Raw genomic sequence first — 24,945 nt, 5'->3', positions numbered from 1 at the left:
TTAATTTAAAAAATGTTAAATTCTTCCTACCTTTACCTGCTTGTGGCCTTGCTTGCCCAGTGTCCTTTGAAAAGCTCCAAAAGAAAATATGGGAGTGCCAATACTTGACACATAAGGGTAGGTATTCAAAAGAACTGCTTGCTTACTTCTTTAAGACATTCAAAAAGAACTGCTTGCCACTCTCTTTTCAGAACACAGACCCTCACAAGGTTTTTATCCCCATCCAAAAGCACTATTAATGAACATTTATGAGATAAGTGTTCTGACGGGTAGAGGAAGGAAAAAGAACCACTGAATGAATAAAGAATAAGCCAGTAGATATTTACCAAGTACTAAGTGCTTAGCGTTGTGCTAGGTTTAGGTTGTGATAGCCGGCAACAAATATTTGAGTGCCAGAATTGACATGCTGGAGTTCCTGTCTTAAAAGAGCCTGCTTTATAATGACAGGGACAGATAAAATGCATGTAAATAAATAAGCCAGTCCATTGATAGGGTGATTTCAGGTATTGTACGTGTAATAAAGAAGTTAAAATAAAGTTAGAAGGTGACTGAGGATGTTGCTTTATCTAGAGAGGTCAAGGTAATAGAATAAAAACTGCTAGTATAATAACAGACCAGATTTATTTGTACGCAGTAAGAGATTGAGAGGAAGAACCAATTCAGTGGTTCTCAACTATATCAGACCCAGTGTACCCTTTTACACCATATATTTTGGAATTCTCCATTACTACCCTGTAATGAAACTCATATGAAATATCTACATAAATTAAAGAAAGATATGTGTACGCATAATGCTCTAAATGTAATACAAATAAATAAAAAGTAATTTATAATAAAATAATATTATTTTAATATCTAGATTTGGGGGTATGACCCCACTGGAAGTTATATTGAATTAAGCAGATGCTTATACCTCTACGTAGATTTACTGTGAATGCAGTTGCTGTAAATGCGCATTGATAAAGGTATACTGTATTGTTTACTCAGATAGGCCGGCAGCATAACCTGTGGTCACATGGTTGGTTTGTTTTTTATTTCAAATAATAACAACTTTGTAAAATTCTGAACCAAACAAGGTACAGTTTTCCTTTTTAAAAAAAAACTGAAGTATAGTTGATTTTAGTCTTCCTTTAAATTACATTTTCCTGAGTGCATTCCTGGAGAATTCAGTGTATGTTAAAACTGGGAAAATTCTTCTCATTGTATATAAGCAGAGTTAGGCTCTAGATTGAGATCATTTTTTTTTTTTTTTTTTGCGGTATACGGGCCTCTCACCGTTGTGGCCTCTCGTGTTGCGGAGCACAGGCTCCGGACACGCAGGCTCAGCGACAGTGGCTCACGGGCCCAGCTGCTCCGCGGCATGTGGGATCTTCCCGGACCAGGGCACGAACCCGTGTCCCCGGCATCAGCAGGCGGACTTGCAACCACCGCGCCACCAGGGAAGCCCGGTTGAGATCATTTTGAACAGCTTTTTCACCTCCTAACTGGGACATTCTAAAGTAGAATGAATTGCAGGAGAGGGGGACTGTCATTGAATGAGGGAAAATAGGCAGGAGCTTAGAAAATATCAACAACAGGGGGAAAGGATGCTGACAGGCTTCTCAAAGGAGCTGGAGTTTTAGAAGGAGAAAAGAGGAATTAGTTTGAAGTACAGAGGGGAATAAGGAGGACATCTATCCTATTTCCATTCTCTTTGTGTCTCATTACCTCATTTGTATTTTCAACTTTGTCTCTCTGCTGCATTCCATGGGATGGAAATTATCCACAGATAATTTCTTTAGGTCGTTCTTATAGGTCACTAATTCTCTCTTCAGCTGTGTCTGATCTGCTATTTAAACTGTCCAGTGAGTTTTGAATTTCAGTGATTTATTTCCAGATGATCTGTGTGGTTCTTTTTCAAGTCTCCTGATTGTTTCTGATAGTCTCTTGTTCTTTGCTCATGTTGATTCCTCCTTTTATTTTAAACATCTTGAGCATTTAAAAAGTATATTTGGTCATTCTAATACTTTTAAAGGATCTAATTTTGTTATTTGTCATTTCTGCTGAGTCTCACTCATGGTGGCTTCTTTCCTCATGGATTTTTAAATTTTGAGTTTAGTGCTTATCATTTTGGTAACCCTAATCTGTGAAAATTCTGAAAGGCCTATGGAAGGTCTACTCCTTTAGAGAGCAGTTGCTTCTGTTGGGCACCCAAGGGCTCTATTAATTTGATAACTTTAATTTCTCCTCTTGAAGTTTCCCAGACCATGTGGTAGTGTTTTGTTTGTTTTCTCAGATTGCCTGTTCCACCACATTACTGTAATAAAATCAGTGTACAGCATTGTTGGAAGTGAATAAAGTAGTCTAAAGAAAGTAGCAAGGAAAAAATTCCAACAATAAAGGGCAGAGGAAGATTAGCCATTAGTGACTGAGAAGAAATGGTCAGAGAAGTCAGCAGAAAACTAAGATAGTCATTTTTTTGTATGCAAGAAAGGAGAGGGATTCAAGGAGAGGGTAGTCGATTTATTGGTTCTTCTGTGTTCTCAGTAGTTATATTGCTCTTTACTTTTTATCAATGCTTTTTTCTCCACCATCTGTCTCCTCCCCACAAAGAAAACAAACAAACCAGTAATAATCACCCTGCAAGCATAGTTATTTATGTACTTGTATTTGGATATTCTGCTAGATTATAAATGCTGAGGGCAACGACCTACAGTTATTCATAATGACCTTTCACATAATAAACATTTGAACTTTCTCATTCTTACATGGATACTTTTTAAAAGGCATGCTTAAAAACCCATTCCTAACTTTTCTTGACTTCTGAAACCAGTTGTGAATACAGATTCTCTTTGTTGGCTAGGGAGATCTTGTGCGAAAACTGAAAGAAGATAAAGCACCCCAGGTTGATGTAGACAAAGCAGTAGCTGAGCTCAAAGCCCGGAAGAGGGTTCTGGAAGCAAAGGTGAGTCTCAGGATCCTCAAAAAGGAATGTAAGTAGGTATAGGATTGTTTATCTTTATTTAGTCTCTTTGGGCAGGAGAGACCTAGAAAAGTTTCTGAACAAGTAACATTTGCTTTATCTCTATTTATCCAGTATGCCTTCTCCTCCTCCTCCTCTACTTGGCAGACTCCTCATGCTTTCAATGTGTAATTCAGAATTTCTCTACAAAGCCTTCCTCAACCCTGACCTACCCCTTCTCCCCCCAGACTCAAATCCTAGACTGGTTATGTTCCATGAATTTCCCTGGAAGGCATTGTGTTCTTTGTGAATTCTCCTATCCCTGCAAATAATGGTTATGCTGTTTTAAATTATTTTCTTTTAAGGAAAAGTTCTAGTCACCTGATACCTGCTCCCAAACTTTTCAAATTATAAATGTCCTATCAACAAACAAATCGTTTGGAGTTTTTTCTTTTTTTGGCTGCACTGCATGGCTTGTGGGATCTTAGTTCCCTAACCAGGGATTGAACCCAGCCCCGGCAGTGAAAGCACAGAGTCCTAACCACTGGACCATCAGGGAATTTCCTGTTTGGAGTTTTAAGTCGCTATTTTGCTACAGTGATCCACTAAAAATTCAGATATTGCTTATCAGTATCTGCATCTAAGTAAGCTTAGTCTTGTAATCTTGGAAATGATCGTATACTTTCCTAAATAATTAAGTAAAAGTATCTTTTCTGTAACTCAAAGGGGAAAAAACCCTAAGGTGTCTTTTGTTTTAAGGGTATCAAAATCTTGTCTGATAAATTTTATAGTGAATTCTGCTGAGGAATAAAGTAAATTCACATGTATAAATTGAAATTCCGACTCACTCGTTCAATCACATATTTTCTCTTTAAAAATCCCTTACAGGAGCTAGCATTACAGCCCAAAGATGATGTTGTAGACAGAGCAAAAATGGAAGATACCCTGAAGAGGAGGTTTTTCTACGATCAGGCTTTTGCTATTTATGGAGGTAGGGGTTTAATGAGAGAATGAAAAATTGTGTTGTTAGTGTCTTTAATATTGTTCTTAAATCAAAACCACAGCTTGCTTGTATCTAATAGTTTCAGGTCACACAAAGCAGAGGATAGATATCTTGCTTTCATTTGTTTAGAGTCATTCATTTGGCATGATATCAGTTCTTATTTCCCTCAACCCTATTTATTTTGGGAGATAGCATTTTTCCATTAAGACTTAGGGAATTTGAAGAGGCCCAGATATTAAGTGTTTGATGGGTCCATGTACATATCAGACCCTTCTTAAAATGCCAGTGAAGACCTGAGAGCAGTAGAGGGCCATTCTAGCACTGGCTGACTATACTGTGCCGCTCCCCACAAGGGCAGCGGTAAACCATAGTTTCTAGATTATTCATTATGGCAACTGCCAGGAGAAAACGTTCTTCATGGCTATGCAGATAAATCTCTACATCTTTCTGAACACTATATGAATTTATGTAGTCAAGTATAATTCACTGATATTTTTCATAGTTAACAGAGATTACTGCAACAATATTAGACTTTTCAGTACTTTGCCACTGAAACTTGATTTGAGTTTTAGTCTGAGCAGATCTCTAAATGTTTAACTTCTTGAGGTTTAGGTTGTGGCTCAAATACCCAAGAATAAATTAGAGAATTGGGTGCTAAAATTTGAGATCATTGTTATTCAGCTGATGCAGCAAATTATTTTCTAATTTCTACGGCAGAAAACTATAATCTGCTTTTTCATTTTGTTTCTTACCTATGGAGGAACTCCTTTTGTTTTTAGTTTTTTGCTAATCCTACTTGACATTTCAAATATGGAAATACTGCAGTTAATGGAGTAAGACCATTTTAGTTTTACTCTGTCAGCTAGCTGGAAATAAGGCTCTTCAGTATTAAGGGATTTGAAGTGTTGACTTGAATACACTTTTAGGGAGTATGTGAAGTCTTACAATTATCAGTTTCTCACATCTGCTTGCTTTGATTCGTTCAGAGTGACGAGGTAGAGTACCCATTTTCCTGTCATATTTTGCAGGTGTTAGTGGTCTCTATGATTTTGGGCCAGTTGGATGTGCTTTGAAAAACAATATTATTCAGACCTGGAGGCAGCACTTTATCCAAGAGGAACAGATTCTGGAGATTGATTGCACCATGCTCACCCCTGAGCCAGTTTTGAAGTAAGGTCTCTACTTTGAGGGTTGACATTCTTTAATATGCATACTTAAGTAACTTTTTGATTCAAAAAACTACCCATGTTCATTGTGAAAATCTGGAAAATAAAGAAAAACAAAGAAAATATATACTCATTGCCCACAGGTAGCCATGTTAAAAATGTTGTATTTATCCCTTCTGTCTTTCTAAGTTCATATGTGTTTAGTAGCACAGTGCTTTTTTTCACATAATATAGGTGAACATTATATCATTAAGTATTGTTCTAAAGTATTTTTAATGACAGAATAGTATTCTCTTTTATGGATGTGCCATAATTTACTTAACTAGTGCATGAGTGTAGGCATTTAAGTTGTTTCTGATGTTTGATTACATTGAACATCCCAATAGATGAATTTTTTTGTATATCCTGATTATTTCCTTAGTATAAATTCATAGAAGCTCTGGGCAAAGGTATGTATGTATTTTAAATCAAATGCTACTATTTGTATTGATGTTTCAATGCAGAAATTTAGATTATTCCTACCAACATTGCTGAAAGCAGGTCAGGGTTTCTTAAATATGAAACTGAAAGAGGAATTCTTACATTTTGTATCTCATCACTTCATTCATTTAAAGTTGCTGTTAAAGAGCTAATTTTCGCTATTTGTATAGTTTAGGCTCTCTCCTAATAATATCAGCCAATTAAAACAAGTTGAATTCTTGATGATGGATCAGGACAGCCTATTCTTTAGCTACTTGTCCCACTAATAGCTGTACAGAGATAATGCCAGTGTCGAACCAGGTTTCAGTGGCAGAAAACTCTTTCCTTAAGGTTCACTGTCTATACTGAGTTATCACAAAGTCTTGGCTAGTCAAATTCCCCATGGTTTTGGCCTTTGCTTAGATCAGTAATAATAATGGGATAGGCATGGATTTATTGATTCTGCAAAGTAGCACAGACTTGATGACAATTTGTGGAAAAGTGTAATCTAGTTAGTATTTTTTTTCCTAAGGGGAGGAAGAAGTTGGGGAGAGGGTGGGAATAGATTTGAGGAAGAATTTTCTTTGGTGTACATTTTTATCTACCATGGGATATATCATAATAGATATGGGAACTTCCATCTTTCAGATATACAGATGTAAACTTTGGATAAATATATAGAAGGGAGATTGTCTTATAAGATAAAGTTTATGTGTTAATTTGTATGAAAATGACTAATTGGCTTGGCATTTATTAACTTAGGACTTCTGGCCATGTAGACAAATTTGCTGACTTCATGGTGAAAGATGTAAAAAATGGAGAGTGTTTTCGTGCTGACCATCTATTGAAAGGTATGGTTCTTCATCTCAGATAAATAACCTTTGAAGTAGGATTGATCAAAACAGAGGGATTAAATTTTTTAAAGATTAAACTTTTCTCTCAAGTTTTAAAATTTTTTCTTGGGACATAACATATAAAGAGTAAAGTGCACAGATCTTAAGTATACAGAACAAGTCCCTTATTGAAAAAAAAAGTTCTATACAGATAATTAGAAGTTCTAAGTCATGGAAAGAATCAAGACAGTATAATGACTGTCCCTGTAAAATCAACCGTGGGATTCATATAAATTAAGAACATTATCCTTGGGTTCGTTTTTTTACCTGCCCAACACTGAAACTCAAAAGTACATTGTCCTGGGGCTTCCCTGGTGGCACAGTGGTTGAGAATCTGCCTGCCAATGCAGGGGACACAGGTTCGAGCCCTGGTCTGGGAAGATCCCACATACCGTGGAGCAGGTAGGCCGGTGAGCCACGACTACTGAGCCTGCGCATCTGGAGCTTGTGTTCCACAGCAAGAGAGGCCACAACAGTGAGAGGCCCGCACACCGCGATGAAGAGTGGCCCCCACTTGCCGCAACTGGAGAAAGCCCACGCACAGAAACGAAGACCCAACACAGCCACAAATAAATAAATAAAAATTATTATTATCTTTTTAAAAAACTACCTTGTCCTTTTTCCTGTTGATTGAAATTGACATGTACTAACACTGTTGTTCTTATAGCTCATTTACAGAAATTGATGTCTGATAAGAAGTGTTCTGCTGAGAAGAAATCAGAGATGGAAAGTGTCTTGGCCCAGGTGAGTACTTGAGAGATCACAATAACCCTGGTAGGTGCTGTCTGTCTTTCAGCATTTGATAACTGTTGAATTCCATATTGTGCTGACCTGGCCACAATAGTAAAAAAGGAGAGTTTACCTTCTGTCCCTCATATCATCTCTTTTTGCATTTTTATTTTCTTCTCTGTCGACCTTTTGTGGCTAACCTTTATTTCTGGCAAACTAGCAAGTCAATGTAAATAGGCATGAAATTAGTTCTCTCTCCTCGGAAACCAGTTTTCTGGATTTAATAGCAAAAACCAGGACAGTGTCTAATGATGGGTAGCGTTCAGTGTGTAGATTTAGGGCAGATATCTATATGAGTACTGTCTCATCAGCCACTTGATCTGCTTCTGGTTGCACTGTCCCTGACTACATGCTATTCTTTTTAGAACCTGATGGAGCTGGCCCCTGCTTTTCCTGTAGACCTTTAGTTTTATAATTTGTATTGAAGTTGACAAGTTTTAGGAAAGGCATTGAGATCATCTATTCTGACTTTTACCAAGTGCAGAAATACCTTCTATATCAGAAGTAGTTCTTATCCTTTTTTTAGGTCACATACTATGTTAAAAACATAATGAAAACTGCACACCTTTGCCCCAGGAAGTTGAACATGCCTGTTTGTGAATGTTGCTGATTTCTCACCTCATCCATCCTTTTAAGCAAAGTACATTTCTCCAGCACCATGTTTGATCATGAGGTCCACCAAGGCTCACCTCTTAAACTTCTTTTACTTACTTAGATAAAAGAAAACAACAACCAGTGCTGTGTTTATATATTTTTTCTTTACATTGGTATATAAATGAGGCTGAATGTAGGACTCTAACTCTGCTTTTCTCTCATGAAAAGTACTGGATACTTCTCCACTGTTGCCCTAATTTTTTTAAACATGATGATTTTCCTCTGTGGTATCTAGCTTTCCAACATGAGCTAAGAAATTTTCTCCTTCCTCATTTAAATTGAAAAACCTCTTAATCTGGCTATTGACTCATCTGCCAATTTATTTTGAACCTTGTGAAGTATATTTTATCCCTTGCTTGAAGCTCATTGTTTTAGTGTTGTTACTCATGGTTTAGAAAATCAATTCTTGTTCTTTGATACTGTTAGTACTGTTATGGCCACACCCTCATTTCTCATTTCCTTTCTTTTCCAAAGGCATGACCTTTATAAGAAAGAAAAAATGAAAAGCACCTCAACTTACCCTTAAATTATTCTGTTTCCCATTCAGAATTTTAGACTTATTAAGGTTTTGTGTGCATGTGTCTCTGAGTGTCTTTGATCCTAACAGTTTCGTTCATTTCCAAATAAATTGTCAGAAACAGGAAGTAATTAGTTGTTTTGTTAAGTCATAATTTATAGTTTGAGCACTTTCTGTTTCATCTCAGATGCATGTTCCAGGAGAACAGTTTGGGTTTTGATTTGCCATATTGTATCATTTGTTGACCCTTGAACAACCATGGGTTTGAATTGTGCAGGTCCACTTACACTCTGCTATTTTTTAGTAGCAAATACTACAGTACTACACGGTTTGTGGTTAGTGGAATCTGCAGATACAGGGGAACTGCGGTTACAGAGGGCCAGCTATAAGTTTTATGTGTTGTTCAAGGGTCAGTTGTATATAGCTGTCAATTTAATCTTTAGTAAAAAGTTAGGAACCCATGGAAACGGCCTGATACTCGGAAATGGCCTCAATGGATTCCCTGGCCAGAGGCGCATCTGTTGCTTCAGCACATAATGGCATTTTCTGGACCTGTTAGTGCCTGTGACTCCTTGTTAGCTTTATGAAGCATGATAGTTTATCTAAAAGGCATTGAGGGGGCTTCCCTGATGGCACAGTGGTTAAGAATCCACCTGGCAATGCAGGGGACACAGGTTTGAGCCCTGTTCTGGGACGATCCCATATGCCGCGGAGCAACTACTGCAGCTGCACTCTAGAGCTCGCGAGCCACAACTACTGAAGCCCATGTGCCTAGAGCCTGTGCTCCGCAGCAAGAGAAGCTACCTCAATGAGAAACCTGCCCACTGCAACGAAGAGTAGCCCCTGCTTGCCGCAACTAGAGAAAGCTGTGCGCAGCAACAAAGACCCAATGCAGTAAAAAATAAATAATAAACTTTTTAAAAATTAAAAAAAAACAAAAAGCATTGATGGACCTCCCTGGTGGCGCAGTGGTTGAGAATCCACCTGCCAATGCAGGGGACATGGGTTCGAGCCCTGATCCGGTAAGATCCCACATGCTGCGGAGCAACTAAGCCCTGTGTGCCACAACTACTGAGCCTGCTCTCTAGAGCCCGCGAGCCACAACTACTGAAGCCCGTGTGCCACAACTACTGAAGCCCGCGCTCCTAGAGCCTATGCTCTGCAACGAGAAGCCATGGCAATGAGAAGCCCACGCACTGCAACAAAGAGTAACTCCCCGCTCGCCGCAACTAGAGAAAGCCTGTGCGCAGCAATGAAGGCCCAACGCAACCAAAAATAAATAGATAAATAAAAATTTTAAAAAATAAAATAAAAGACATTGATTTACCCTCTGTGGTTAGGAAGTGAGGTAGAATCTGTTCTCCCCATTTTACAGATAAGCAAACTGAGGCTCAGAGAGAGTAGGTTGGAACTTGATCCTGAATCACACAACCCATAAGTGGTGGAGTTGGGTGATTTACCCTGGTTTTTCTGACCCCACATGCCATCACTCATTAGTTGATTTATCTAATTATTTTATTTCTATTAGAAGTTTTTTTTTTTAAGTTTTAAATATTCTTTACTATTAGATGGTTTGTCATAGTCATTTGAAGGTTTTGAATTGGAGCTCATATATCATTTTAGAGGGTTTGGCATTGGCCATCAATGTATAGGATGTGCAGTGCCCTGGAAAATGCAGAAGTGAATAAGACACAGCTTCTACCTTCAAGGAACTTAATATCTGGTTGGAAAGGAAAGTTACATGCACATTTAATTAATAGGGAAGTGCACCGGGCTCTTAAGTGTACAGAGTAGTAAAATTCAACTGTGAAAACTTACTTATGTGTTCAGATTCTTGCCAACCAGTAACTATTTTAATTGAACAAGAGGTATTTTACCTTATCTTTCATTATACCATTGTATCCTTCAATGGTACGTGTGTGAATTTTAGGTCGGTCCCAGAAAGATACTCCATTTCTCTGTTGGTAAATGGAAGGAGTATAAACTGTTTATGGGTTTGATGTAAATATCTTGAAAGTTAGGTTAATTCTGATGTTTTTATTTTGGGTGAATTTTAATGATGCATGGGGTTTTATATATAATACTTTATTGTATGCCTTGTTTTTTCTGTCTTTTACACTAACCATTTTCTTGATGTATTCTTTAGCTCGATAACTATGGACAGCAAGAACTGGGGGATCTTTTTGTGAACTATAATGTAAAATCCCCCACTACTGGAAATGATCTTTCCCCTCCAGTGCCTTTTAACTTAATGTTCAAGACCTTCATTGGGCCTGGAGGAAACATGCCTGGGTATGTATCACTTATTGTTTATGTAATGAAGTTATTAAAATTACTTGTAATAAAAGGTAAATGTCAATATCAGCCATGAAGGAAAATGTTTGAAAAGTGATTTGTAGAAAGTGTAGACAAATATATTAAGGAGAAATAATGACAGATGTATTCTTAAATTTTATTTCTTCTAATTCTTTCTGAATATAGTGGGGGTTTTTTAGTATATATGATGGTTATTTTTTGGTCACAGAAGTCTGTGATCATCACATCTTGTAGTTATAGCTGCATAGGGCAGGAGAGAGGGTTGAAGAATGATTTTGAAAGACATTGAACTTACTGATGAAGGAGACTTTAGAAACCATTTGCTGTAGATCAGCACTGCCCAATGGAGCTTTCTGCAGTGGTGGAAATATTCTATAATCTGTGCTGTCCAATATGGTGGCCACTAGCCACATGGGGCTGTTGTGTACTTGAAATGGGGCTAGTGCTTCTGAGGAACTGAATTTCTAAATTTATTTAATTTTAAGAATTTAAATTTAAATAGACATGTGACTAGTGACCTACCATCTTGGACAGGATACGTTTAGCTTGTTGATTCAAGCTAAAGTGTGGCTTTCACAGATAGAGTAAAGAAAACCTGAACAGTTTACAATATGATTCAGAAGAAGAATCTGTATGTCCAGATTCCTTGTCCATTGTTAACAAACTTAGTCAAAGTATTCCATTTCATAGCTTCAGATGTTTTTCTCATGGTCTCATTTTAGGGTAAGAGGATGGGTTTTGCTAGATGAAGCTAGATAGATCATATTTCCTGGAGTAGAAACTAAAGAATAATAAAAATTAATTGTGATAGAATGTATTATTGGAATTATTTTAATAAGACAGTGGGTTGATTTAGGATATTTTGTGGAAAGAGGCCAAGGGTGAACCTTTCATTTTGGCAGTACATACAGAGAGTCATAAAATGGGCCATGCCCTCTGACCTGCCTTCCCACTCCTGTGAATTTATCTAGGGAAATAACTCAAAAGGAAAGGAAGCTATACTTATCAAGAGTGTATAAATGAAAAGTAGAAATAACCTATTTATCCCATAATTTCAGGATGGTTAAATAAATTATAGTAAAGTAGGTTATTTTAGTAGAACACTCTGCAACTGTTAAATATGAGAAAATTTTACGATATTTTTAGAAAATAGAAAAGTATAAAGTATAATTTAGTACATTCTACTTAATAAATATACATATTAACTGTAACTATACTTATATTTGGATAAAAACCACAAAATGAAAAGAGTTGTTGAAGAGAAGAGTGAGACGAGAGTAAAATTTTAATTTTTCTTTACTGTAAAGTTGTTTTCATAAAACGTTTCTTTTGAAGTAGGCTGTTGGGAGCGCTTTCTTGTGTGATGTTTTGCCCAGAATACTGTCTGTGAAATTGAGAAGAAAACAATGGCTATCAGGGTGTATTTGAGTGACTGTAACTTTTTAAAATGTGTAGAAATACAGAAGAGGCCTCTGGCTGAAGATATAAAGTACCACAAAGAGTTGATCATTCTGGACTTCTCTATTTCTTTGTGTCTCTGGGTACAAAGAAGAAAATGATATGAAAAACCCTGAAAATCGCCTGCCATGGTGTGATGATTGTGATGAGTGAGCTCTAATGTTAAATGTCAGCCAGTACCGGCTTCTTTTTAGCTCCATGGTTATGCTTTAATATGTAGGTTAACAACAGAGATATACTTACTTTATTTTCGAAAGGATCTAAAATTGTCATCTGCCTCCAAAGTAAATGATTAGTCAGGAGAATATCAGAGGTTTTAGAGATATTGTAAGAGAGGTCATGTGTGATTCATTGGAGTGATGAAATTAAATGACATGTCTAACAGTGGTATTGCCATGCCAATCACCTGATAGCTTCTCTATTACCTGTTTGAGAATGTTTGCTACTGAGGAAAATTTCTATTTCTAAAACTTTTTTTTTTTTTTTAGGGCCCATACAGCTTTGTGTGAAGATAGTATATTTACGACTTTTAGGATTTGTATCTAGAATTTCAGATTTATTGGAAAACATAATTTCCTCCTTTATAACAGACTGATTTGTTTAAATTTCCAGATACTTGAGACCAGAAACTGCACAGGGGATTTTCCTGAATTTCAAACGACTTTTGGAATTCAACCAAGGAAAGTTGCCTTTTGCTGCTGCCCAGATTGGAAATTCTTTCAGAAATGAGATCTCCCCTCGATCTGGCCTGATCCGAGTCAGGTACTGTCCATGTTATTCTTCTGGTGAAATTAGTAAATGATTTTGGCATTGAAGTAGAAACAAAAGCTTGCTGTTTTAACAACCTTCTTCCTTCTTACATGATTATATACTTGTTGTTTGTTTGTTACCTCCAAATGTAATCTCTGGGATGATGGACAGTTTTGAGTGACTGAAGTAGACTTGAAGGGAAAGGAAGGAGGGTGAAGAATAGCTGAGGTTTCACATCTGATCCAAAATGATCTTTTCTCCTTGTTCATCTTATGTTTTGAGGATTGTAAGATCTTGATTGTCTATACCGAGGCATTTTCTGGCAGTGGTGGTATAGACGAGTGTAGGGTGAGGTGGGGAGGAAGTGATGGTTAGGGCAGGAGGGCCATTCTAGGTGTTCAGGGCAGATGGCATTGCTGGTATTGGGGTGAGGGTGTTTCAGCAGCCAGATGGTGTTCCTCCAGATATTTGGAGCACCTTTATGACAGTGTCCAGCTAGCAAGCTTACCGCTATCTCTGCTAGTTCAGATGCTCTCTTGTCTCTATTCTAATAACCTCCCTTTGTCAGGTGTATCCAGAATGTGCGGGAGGGCATCTTGGCACTTCTGAGTTAACGTTTTTCTTTAGAAACTTATTATGACTTAGCTATTTATGACTTAAATTTTTTCAGATTTCTATATATTTTCTTACTGATATCATCTCTTAAGGTAATAAATTCGATATAAAAATGGGATATATAGGGCTTCCCTGGTGGCGCAGTGGTTGAGAATCCGCCTGCCGATGCAGGAGACACGGGTTCGTGCCCTGGTCCGGGAAGATCCCACATGCCGCGGAGCAACTAAGCCCGTGAGCCATGGCCGCTGAGCCTGTGCGTCCGGAGCCTGTGCTCCGCAACGGGAGAGGCCACAACAGTGAGAGGCCCGCATACCGCAAAAAAAAAAAAAAAAAAAAAAGGGATATATATGTAATCTTGACTTTCTTAGACTCCAAAAGTATTTTCCACAGCCCCAGTGGCCCACGCATTTCCTCTCTTCTTTTCTTACTTGCTGTAATTACAGGCGTCAGTCATAGCATATCCCAGCCTGTGACTCTACATCAAAGCACCTGCCTAATCTTGTTAGTCCCCAAGACGCCCTCTGAGGAAATGCTCCTATGTTCTCACCAGACTGTATCTTTAGGCCTATAGTCCCTTCAGCTGAATGGTCTAGAAAAGGGAGACTCCATGAGGAAAGAGCTTGCACAACCTAGAGAAATGGAGTGGGGAGGACCCACCTGGACCTTGCTGCAGAGAGAAGAGATAGTGCTAAACTTTAACTAGGTGTTGTAACAACGAAAAACTTGTCAGACTTAAATCTGTTTTATTTCTCAATGTCTGGGTTTCTTTGTATCTTTTCTCGTCATGCTTCTGGGCTTCCCCTCTGTCCCAGTAGTGTCTGCACGCATGCTTTCAGAATACTGAGCAGAAGCTGTGTGAGGCTGAGCTTGTCGAAAACAACTGTTTTGGAGACGATTTACATCAAGTAGAGTAGCTGTTGGATGATTACAAAGGACTGTGAAGTAAGGCAAAACCTGGGGCCTGTGGAATAAGAAGTGGTAAATAGGAAACCCAGCTCAGAACAGAGGAGCAAACCCAGGAGTTAACTGGGGAAAGTCTCTTGGGGCTTCCTGACATTTTATTCCTTGGTCACTTTCAATTCAAAGTGTTCCATCTGGGGCTTCCCTGGTGGCGCAGTGGTTGAGAATCCGCCTGCCGATGCAGGGGACGCGGGTTCGTGCCCCGGTCTGCGAAGATCCCACGTGCCGCGGTGCGGCTGGGCCCATGAGCCGTGGCCGCTGAGCCTGCGCGTCCGGAGCCTGTGCTCCGCAACGGGAGAGGCCACAACAGTGAGAGGCCCGCGTACCGCAAAAAAAAAAAAAAGTGTTCCTTGGTTTTGTCATGTGCCTCTGCAAGATCCTGGCTAGAAATCCACTCATCCTTCCACGAGTCAGTATCCCCATGGCTTTTGTTTCATGGTAGGGCTAGGACTTGTTTGTTTAGTGTTTCTTCTTGACATAGAGTTATCAGGTGGTAAGTCTTTGTGTAGCTATGATTCCTTTGGTTTAGGTTGGGAGCATTGGATTGTTCATATGAAATTTTTTTAAATTAAATTTTATTTTGATTGGCTGGCTCTGTCTTCTAGTCCTGTGTCTATTTTATGTCTCCAGAGTTCCAGGTAGAGTCTCTGAAGGCAAAGACAACAGACAGCTGATACAATCAGTATTAGTGTTGATTTCTATCTCCTGTCTTTGAGCTGGGATTATTTGACAGAACAGATGGAAAGACTTTGGCAGCAGATTATTTGGGGATTCTGGACAAGGTCCTTATTTTTTTTTATTTAATAAATGAATTTATTTATTTTTGGTTGCATTGGGTCTTCGTTGCTGCGCAGGCTTTCTCTAGTTGCGGCGAGTGGAGGCTACTCTTCCTTGCCGTGCGTGGGCCTCCCACTGCGGTGGCTTCTCTTGTTGCAGAGCTTGGGCTCCAGGCACGCGGGCTGCAGTAGTCGTGGCATGTGGGCCCTAGAGCGCAGGCTCAGTAGTTGTTGCACATGGGCTCCGTGGCATGTGGAATCTTTCCAGACCAGGGCCCGAACCCGTGTCCACTGCATTGGCAGGCAGACTCTTAACCACTGTGCCACCAGGGAAGCCCCAAGGTCCTTATTTTGATCTGCCCTTCATTTTAGATGTTCTGTTGCTGTCATCCCACTTGGAAGCTGTGTGAGGACAGACATCATACTTCTCTCTCTCTTACTTCTGTGCACACAGAAGATGTTTGATTGCTGTTGAAAGACAAGACATAGGTGCTGCTGGGCCAAATAAGGGATACCATTAAAAAATAAAATTGAAAAAAAATATCAAAGCTCTTTCACAATGCATTTCATGTATTTTTAGGAACCATTTAAGCAATTTTTCATTACTTCTAAAACATCTGAGATAATCATGGAAATGCACTAGTAAATTGTGTGTGTGTTTTAAAGAAGAGAGATTTGATTTTGACTCCTAAAATTAACTTGAAACTCTTTTCCACCCAATAGCTACTAAATTGCCATTCAGAGAAATCTCTTTGGGAAACCATTACTATGTGCCTACTTATTTCATCATTATGCAGTTAGCTTGATGTTAGCTTTTTCAATTCATGCCTTATGTCCTCTGCCTTGAATAACATTTTATTTGAGAAGCTGCTACTCTAAAGACACCAGCTGTATGGTGCCATTATCAGTCATTTACTTGTTCAGAGCAAGAAAAAGGAAGAAATCACACTGTTATAAAAGCTAAAGAATAATTTCAATTCACTTTTAATTTCCCATTCTATGAAAAGTAAATATCAGGAGCTTCATTTAGTGTACATCTATAAAGACTTGCTAATGCTTTAAGGAAAATCATTTTATTTGGAAGCCATTATTCAATATCTCACTTTTTGTGTGTGTCTGATGTTTGCTCAGGTTTTCCTAACCTTAAAAGACTGTATCAATCTGTTCTCTAAGAACTATTTTCCATATCATTCTGTATCATTGTAGAATGAAGTTGAAAATAATGGCTTTTGTTTATTGTTTTTTATAATGAAGTGTGCAACTTTTATCCCTTATATTTTGGCTTTCAGAGAATTCACAATGGCAGAAATTGAGCATTTTGTAGATCCCAGTGAGAAAGACCATCCCAAGTTCCAGAATGTGGCAGACCTCCACCTGTATTTGTATTCAGCGAAAGCCCAGGTCAGTGGACAGTCTGCTCGGAAAATGCGCCTAGGAGATGCTGTTGAACAGGTAAGATTCCATAGGTAACTTAATTTACATTATACCTATTCCAGGTTTTCAGCACTTAGCAAATTCTGTGTACTTGATGACAAAATATTTTATTTTGGCAGGCATTTTATTTTGATACAGTATGTGGTTTTTGTTGTTTTGTTTTTAGTTTGTTTGTTTGTTTGTCACGGTAGGCGGGCCTCTCACTTTTGTGGCCTTTACCGTTGCGGAGCACAAGCTCCGGACGCGCAGGCTTAGCGGCCATGGCTCACGGGCCCAGCCGCTCCGCGGCATGTGGGATCTTCCTGGACCAGGGCACAAACCCGTATCCCCTGCATCGGCAGGTGGACTCTCAACCACTGCGCCACCAGGGAAGCCCCAGTGTGTGTTTTTATACAGTATTTGTTACACACTATTATTATAGTGGGAGGAAATTACCTGAACACGCCACTGTGTGGACCATTGGGGCTAACATGAAAAATATGTTTAGCAGAGCACTTGGAAAAAAGTTCTTGGTTTGAACTGTGCCCCATCAATCTGACTTTTATACTACTTTTGGGGAGACATTTTGACTCACAGAAAGCAAGCCCTCTGGATTTTAAACTCTTCCGCATTACCCATAGCAATTGGGGTAAGGCCTTGCATGTAATAGAATTTCTCTAATTATTTGCTTGGAGAAATAAGCGAGTGAAAACATTCCAACAGTAGCTGCTGCCTAATAGTGGAATGAATTGCCCTGGGAACAATGAGCTTCCTGTCTGAAAATATTCAAGTAGAGGCTGAGTGATAACTTGTCAGTTGTTTTGCAGAAAAGAGCCCTGCAGGGACTAGGAGATGGGGCTAGATGATTTCTAAGATCCTTCTGTACAAAAAATATAAGATTACATATACTATATGGGATTCACAAATTTCAGTGGATAAGAGTACATTAAAATCCCCTCAACATGTCTTATGACTTTTGCTAATTCAGAAGGAATATATTTACAATTCCTTAGGATCATTATTATGAATGTCATTTTTAGCACTGTAGATTTAGAAGGTATGAGGTATTAGGATGAATTTTTGCTGACCCGGTGAGTATGGTAGAAAGATTTTGAATGACGCCATTATTATCTGCTTGTTATCTTGACAGTTAAACCTTTTGAAAATAGCCAAGATCACATTTTGGGTATTTAAGATTGTTCTGAAAGCTGGATAAATTAGCTTACCTTGCATTTCAAAAAGTTTTCAGTAGATGATGAATAACTCAATGGAAAATGGTACCTTGGCCTTCAAAAGCATTAATGTTTGTGTTTTTGTTCATTCCTCTATGCTTGCTTGCATGCTGCTTGCCTATTTATCTACTTATTTGTTTATTCATTTATTTTTAGGGTGTGATTAACAACTCAGTATTAGGCTATTTCATTGGCCGCATCTACCTCTACCTCGTGAAGGTTGGTGTATCTCCAGATAAGCTCCGCTTCCGACAGCACATGGAGAATGAGATGGCCCATTATGCCTGTGACTGTTGGGATGCTGAATCCAAAACATCCTATGTAAGTAGAATGCAGTGGTTTTTACCACGTGATTTTCACATTGTTAACCTAGAAGCATGGATATCAAAGTTGCCTTTTGTGTGCTTCATGTCAGAGTGGAACAAAAAGAAAAAAAAAGATCTCTTCCTGAGCTAAATGGAAAAAGTAGTTTCCCCCCTGCGCTCTCATAAGTGGGGGGCTACTCTTGTGTCCCAGAAGCCCTTTGTAGACTTGGATGGCTTTTACAGAGATAGTAAGAGTGAGAGAGAGTGAGAGAAGGCCACTGATGGGGCAATGCTGGTGTGTCCTTTCCTGGTGTGGGCAGTGTGATTGGTAATATCCCTGAGTGCAGCTAAGATGGGGTGGCCTTCTTCCTGACAAGGACCCCAGCAAATGTTGGAAGTGGTGGTAAGGCTCTTAGTTTAGAGTTACTTGGTAGAGTTGGGGGATAGACTAGTAGATTCTGATCTCTTGTTTAGGAACTACCTTTTCTCAAATTCTGTATATTTAATAATAATTCAGAGAAGACCTCCAGGTTCCTTCCCACCCCCAACCCTCAAACATGAACATTAGTGCTGAAGCTTAGGACTGAAAGGCATTTGGGTATAGGAGATGCTTCCTGCATTGGTGGCAGTGGGAACAGGGTGGCCTCCAAAACAAGGGGGCCAAGAGCCTTCTGGCGGCTCTCTCATTTGGTGCTAGGGAGGCTTCTCACCCATATGGAGACTTTAGCCCAGGAGTCCGTGGTTCCCACATGTCCTTGGTTTCACTTTTTACTTTTTAAAGTGACTTTCTTTTAATGGATACATTTTTTTTTAATTAAAAATAAAAGTCATGGGCTTCCCTGGTGGCGCAGTGGTTGAGAGTCCGCCTGCCGATGCAGGGGACACGGGTTCATGCCCTGGTCCGGGAAGATCCCACATGCCGCGGAGCAGCTGGGCCCGTGAGCCATGGCCGCTGAGCCTGCGCGTCTGGAGCCTGTGTCCGCAACGGGAGAGGCCACAGCAGTGAGAGGCCCACGTACCGCAAAAAATAATAATAATAATAATAAAAGTCATTAAAATGATAACCCTGTTTTATAAAACAGAAAACAAAAAATAATTCTTAAATGTGTTATGTAGAAAGTGAAACTTCCTATTGTATGCTCCTCAGAAGTATTTCATGTCTCTTTTCTATATCAGGCATGAACAAATGTTTTCTTTAGTAAATATAGTAAATATTTTAGGCTTTGTGGATCTCTGTTGCCTCTCTTCTTGGTTGGGGGGTTTTGATTTTTGTTTTCACTTAACAACCCTTTAAAAATCTAAGAACCATTCTTAGCCTATGAGCCTTGGTTTGTCAACCCCTATTCAAGATAATTTTGTATGCTTTACAAACATATACACATGTGTACATGCATAATGATATGCATATACCTGTAGTGGCTGTTACTGATATTGTTTTTAATATATTCTCTTTCCTTTGTGGAATTAGGAAAGAATCTGTTAGGTTTTTCTTGTTACTTTACTTTCTTCACAAGCTTACTTGACATGTGCTAAAATGATAGTGGTAATTATTTTTGGATTGTAGGTGATCATTAACTTCAAAATATATTACATTTTCTGGAATTTCTTTTCATTTTCAAATTAGGCCAATAAACTATTTTCTGTTTTGTATGAGAAGATTTCAAGTTAAACTGGACACAAATTCTTTTTTTTAAAAAAATAGATTTATTTTTTATTTTATTTATTTGTTTATTTATTTATTTATTGGCTGCGTTGGGTCTTCTTTACTGTGTGCGGGCTTTTCTCTAGTTGCGGCGAGTGGGGGCTACTCTTCATTGCAGTGCGCAGGCTTCTAATTGCGGTGGCTTCTCTTGTTGCGGAGCACAGGCTGTACACGCACAGGCTTCAGTAGTTTTGGCACGTGGGCTCTAGAGTGCAGGCTTAGTAGTTGTGGCACACGGGCTTAGTTGCTCCGCGGCGTGTGGGATCTTCCCGGACCAGGGCTCAAACCCGTGTTCCCTGTGTTGGCAGGCAGATTTTTAACCACTGCGCCACCAGGGAAGTCCTGGACACAAATTCTTGCTATTTCAATTTAGATTCTGAATCTGGCCTGGATTACATTTCATTTGTTTGTTCATTTAATATTTGGAACTGTTAAGGGCTGTATACTGTTCTAAGTGTATTATTATCTTATGTAATCCTCACAGGAATTCTGTGCACTGGTCCTATATCTGAGGAAACTGAAGTGCTGAGAGGTTAGGTAATTTGCCCGAGTCTCACAGCTAGTGAGTGGTGGAGCTGGGGTGTGAACCAGGGCTATCTGACTCCAGGCCCCTGCTCTTAACCATTGTGCTACACTGCTTTCATAAACCCTACTGCACTCCTGCTCATCCTTTCCTGAGTGTCAATGTGAGCTGTGGCCAAACCTTCAAGGGTGAGAGATCAGAAAATGTGAGCCTAATAAGTCCTGAGGATATAATATACAGCATGGTAACTATAGTTAATAGTACTGTATTATATATTTGAAATTTGCTTAGAGAGTAGGTCTTGAAAGTTCTCATCACAAGAAAAAAAAAATTGTAACTGTGTGGTGACGGATTTTACCTGGACTTATTATGGTGATCATTTTGCAGTATATACAAATATTGAATCATTATGTTGTACACCTGAAACTAATATAATCTTATATGTTAATTATACCTAAAACTAAAAGAATTAAGAAAAACATTTAAAAACAGAAATGTGGGCCTAGCTTTGAGATTAGGCTACAGTGTTTTGTGTAAGGTCATTGGAAGACTGGACTAAACAAAACCAGAAGCTCCGAAGTGACAGACTTTTAAGGAGAAGGGAGAACTCCTTTAAAGTCTTTAATATTTTCTTTTTGTGTGCTTCATATTTTATTTTTTTAATAAAAAAGTTACTGATACAGCTAATGTTCCACCCTTTTCCTCTCTCTGCTCAGAGGTAACCACGATCCCAAAGTTGTCTACCATTCTTAGGCGTGTTTTTGTAGTGTCACCTTTCAGTACATAAATATGTTCATTGACATCTTTAGTAAATGATAATGAGCAAGTTTATATGTTTAAGAGCATAGATATACTAGTTGACATCTTTAGTGACTGTCAAATGATCAAGTTACATGTTTTTAAGCTTTTTTCTTTAATTCCTTTTTTGTTGTTGTTAAGTGTTGGGGTTTCTGAGCTTATATGAGTTTTATATTTGCCTCTTTATTTGAAGTACCCCATGTGGTAGCATGTGCTCGGAAAGCTTAGTAGTTGTGATGGTTGAATTTTCCCAAACTCTTTGGATTAAAGGCAAAAGTAACTATTCATGAGAAGGACTAACAAGATATCTACTTAACTAAGCTTTTTTTACCTCTTTTGTTCTTATTCAAATAACAGGTTCTTAAGAATTTTTGAAAACACTTTGCTTTTGAAAAGTAACTTAGGCATTAACAAGAAATGGAACCTGCCACCCCTGTGGTAGTAACGCTGTTATTAAGTTTTATTCTGTGACCGAAACAGTACCTGTTCTTTACTGAGTTTTCTTTTGTTGGGTAGGAAACTGAATTGAGCACAAATGCCTACATTTGTGGCCGGCTGAGCTGTGTGTTTAGTACAGCTATCTGATGCCAAGTTTTGAGAGCAGTAGACACTTCATACAGAGGGAATACCGTCATCCCTTGGTGTCTGCTGAGGCTTGGTTCCACAATCCCCACGGACACCAAAATCCTGGATGCTCAAGTCTCTTATATAAAATGGCTAAGTATCTGCATAGACCCTATGCACATCCTCCCATAAACTTTAAATCATCTTTAGGTTACTTATAATACCGAACACAATGTAAATGCTACACCAGTAGTTGCCAGATTTGCAGCAAATTTAAGTGTTGCTTTTTGGAACTTTACGGAATTTTTTTTCTGAATATGTTTCACTCACAGTTGGTTGAATTCGCAGATGCAGAACCCACAGATACAGAGGGCTGGCTGTATTATTGGGTGTTAACACTTAAATACACCCTTCAGAATCTACTTAACAGCTTTTTCAAAACTTTTCAGAGGGAGAAAGTCAATAAAACAATGGAATAGCAACATAGAGAAAGTTCCTTTTTCCTCTTTGAGCATCTGTTCTCTGTCCATTCTGTTTACCCTTCAAGGCTGATGGAATGCATTAGCACTCTATTCATTTCCTCTTTCTTGTGATGCATCGTAATCTATTTTCTTTTCCTTTCCTTTTTTTTTTTTTTTTTTTAAATAAAAAAATTTTTTTTTGGCCACACAGTGCAGCTTGAGGGATCTCAGTTCCCCAACCAGGGATTGAACCCGGGCCCCGGCAGTGAAAGCCCAGAATCCTAACCACTAGGCCACCAGAGAACCACCTTTCTTTCCTTTTTTAAAAAAAAAAAAATTTATTTATTTGTTTATTTTTGGCTGTGTTGGGTCTTCGTTTCTGTGTGAGGGCTTTCTCTAGTTGCGGCGAGCGGGGGCCACTTTTCATCGTGGCGCACGGGCCTCTCACTATCTTAGCCTCTCTTGTTGCGGAGCACAGGCTCCAGATGCGCCAGCTCGATAGTTGTGGCTCACGGGCCCAGTTGCTCTGCGGCATGTGGGATCTTCCCAGACCAGGGCTCAAACCCATGTCCCCTGCATTGGCAGGCAGATTCTCAACCACTGCGCCACCAGGGAAGCCCCTCTTTCCTTTTTAATGGTTCAGAAAAATGCATACACACTATATTATTTTCTTTGTAATTTCTCTTAAGAGTTTTCCGGCGAAGAGTTATGAACCTGACTGATGTAGGTGCGGGGCATGCTGTGATATAACTAACTCCCAACGGATTTCCCCACACACGTGTTATCCTTCGTAACTTTGTCACCTATGTTCAGACTTACCATCACCACAGCATCATAATAGCATGTTCTTATTTCTGCTGCTCTTTTATTGTAATGTCATGATTTCTGTTGTAATATCTCCTCTTCTCACGTTGCTAATCCCCTTGGTGAATCCTTGCCTTCCCACCTGCTGCTGTTGACCTTATTTTTTATCACCTATGTTGGTCTCTGAACCCTAAAGGGATTTTCAGGTGGCTAATGGGGTCACTAACCCATGAACTGTTGTTATCTGTGGTAAAGACTGGTGAAGTACTTCCTCCTCTTAACTATCTTCCATGGTTTTAAAAGATCATGAAAGTTTTTCTTCCTGTTTTCCTTCTCCACAAACTTTTTTTTGAGGTGAGCACCAGGTTTAGATTTGTGGGTGCATATGTTCTGTGTGGACTCACGAAAGGGATCTTGGTTGACCCCTCGACGCTTTGTGTGTGTGGTGCTAGCAGGTCTCTGGGAATGTGCTGTTGTGTGCACTCTGTGGCATTGAGGAGGTCGAATTCTGGCCAGGGATGTGATTTACTTGCCTAGTGTAGGGCTCTTCCGAAATAGCCATGACCTTCTCTTTGGCAGTTCTTAAAGGTGCACAGAGAATAATGACTTTGCAGGTTTTACTTCTTTGATTTGAGCCAGAGTTTTAACAATATAAATGTATGAGTGTGAGAGGGGAAGAACCATTACAGTGGTCCCTCGGTATCTGTCGGGGATTGTTATCCAGGAACCCCCCCCCCACAAGGTTGCCAAAATCCATGGATGCTAAAGCCCCTTATGTAACACAGTGTTGCACTAGCGGTTTCTGCCAGATTCATTTTGAATCCTGGTCACAAATTTGAAACAGATCTTCCAGTTTTGTCTTGGTTAACTTTTTTTTTTTGCGGTATGTGGGCCTCTCACTGTTGCAGCCTCTCCCGTTGCAGAGCACAGGCTCTGGACGCGCAGGCTCAGAGGCCATGGCCCACGGGCCCAGCCACTCCACGGCACGCGGGATCCTCCCGGACCGGGGCATGAACCCGCGTCCCATGCATCGGCAGGCAGACTCCCAACCACTGCGCCACCAGGGAAGCCCTTGGTTCACATTTTATTTCCATAACTAAATCCTAGAAAATATTAGTTTACCCCACATTCACAATATGGCAAAATAATTCTGTCCAGAAAATAAAAAGACTATTTTGTGTACATGTGTGAATTATATTTTGTAAGGGTGTTACTACCCAATGTATAAAACTATTCCCATTTCAAACATTTATAAAAGTTGAGTGGAGATTCTATAATTGAATTATTCTTGAGTATGTGAAAGAGTTACCTATGATCCGCATGCATTTGTGAACGAACCTTGTGTGACTTACAAATGTTTTTCTCTATTATGTCTTCTTAGGGCTGGATTGAGATTGTTGGATGTGCTGACCGTTCCTGTTATGACCTTTCTTGTCATGCGAGAGCCACTAAAGTCCCACTCGTAGCTGAGAAGCCTCTGAAAGAGCCCATATCCTTTCTGGTTACTTCAACAGCTCAGGACTACAGTGTAAACATCTTGGAAATGGATAAGTCCAAGTCTATGCCTTGTTCTATGCATAAACTGAGATGTTTGGGCACTTTATTTAGAATTTATTATTATACCCATCTCATTGCTCCTTTCCTATTCTCTTTACTTGTAATCTGACATGAGCCCACTCAGTGTCTGGTCCTTGAAAGAAAAATGCTCTGTATGTCTTTCAGGATGTTGACCAATTTTTCTCAGCCATTTCCCACACCTTCATCTACATACATGCTCTTTAATTAAAGGGTGCCTGGTGAATACTTTCTCTATTAAAAGATGAGTGCCTTTTATGGTAGATGAAAT

The 24,945-nt window shown here is 39.2% G+C and overlaps 1 protein-coding gene across 1 annotated transcript in view; it reads left to right on the top strand.

The window, feature by feature from the left end:
- GARS1 (glycyl-tRNA synthetase 1) overlaps positions 1-24,945 on the top strand; it is a 44,019-nt gene that overhangs the window by 4,432 nt on the left and 14,642 nt on the right. The window contains exons 2-11 of the mRNA XM_067042395.1: positions 2,843-2,944; positions 3,830-3,932; positions 4,973-5,114; positions 6,332-6,420; positions 7,130-7,206; positions 10,569-10,714; positions 12,809-12,958; positions 16,587-16,749; positions 18,099-18,263; positions 24,481-24,588. Coding sequence (XP_066898496.1) covers positions 2,843-2,944; positions 3,830-3,932; positions 4,973-5,114; positions 6,332-6,420; positions 7,130-7,206; positions 10,569-10,714; positions 12,809-12,958; positions 16,587-16,749; positions 18,099-18,263; positions 24,481-24,588 — 1,245 coding nt within the window. The remainder of the gene's footprint in view (positions 1-2,842; positions 2,945-3,829; positions 3,933-4,972; positions 5,115-6,331; positions 6,421-7,129; positions 7,207-10,568; positions 10,715-12,808; positions 12,959-16,586; positions 16,750-18,098; positions 18,264-24,480; positions 24,589-24,945) is intronic.

The sequence above is a fragment of the Kogia breviceps genome, chromosome 9, assembly GCF_026419965.1.
Source record: "Kogia breviceps isolate mKogBre1 chromosome 9, mKogBre1 haplotype 1, whole genome shotgun sequence".
NCBI classification, from domain to species: Eukaryota; Metazoa; Chordata; class Mammalia; order Artiodactyla; family Physeteridae; genus Kogia; species Kogia breviceps.
The sequence above is the reverse complement of the archived record's forward strand: the minus strand, read 5'-3'. Positions and strand labels throughout refer to the sequence as shown.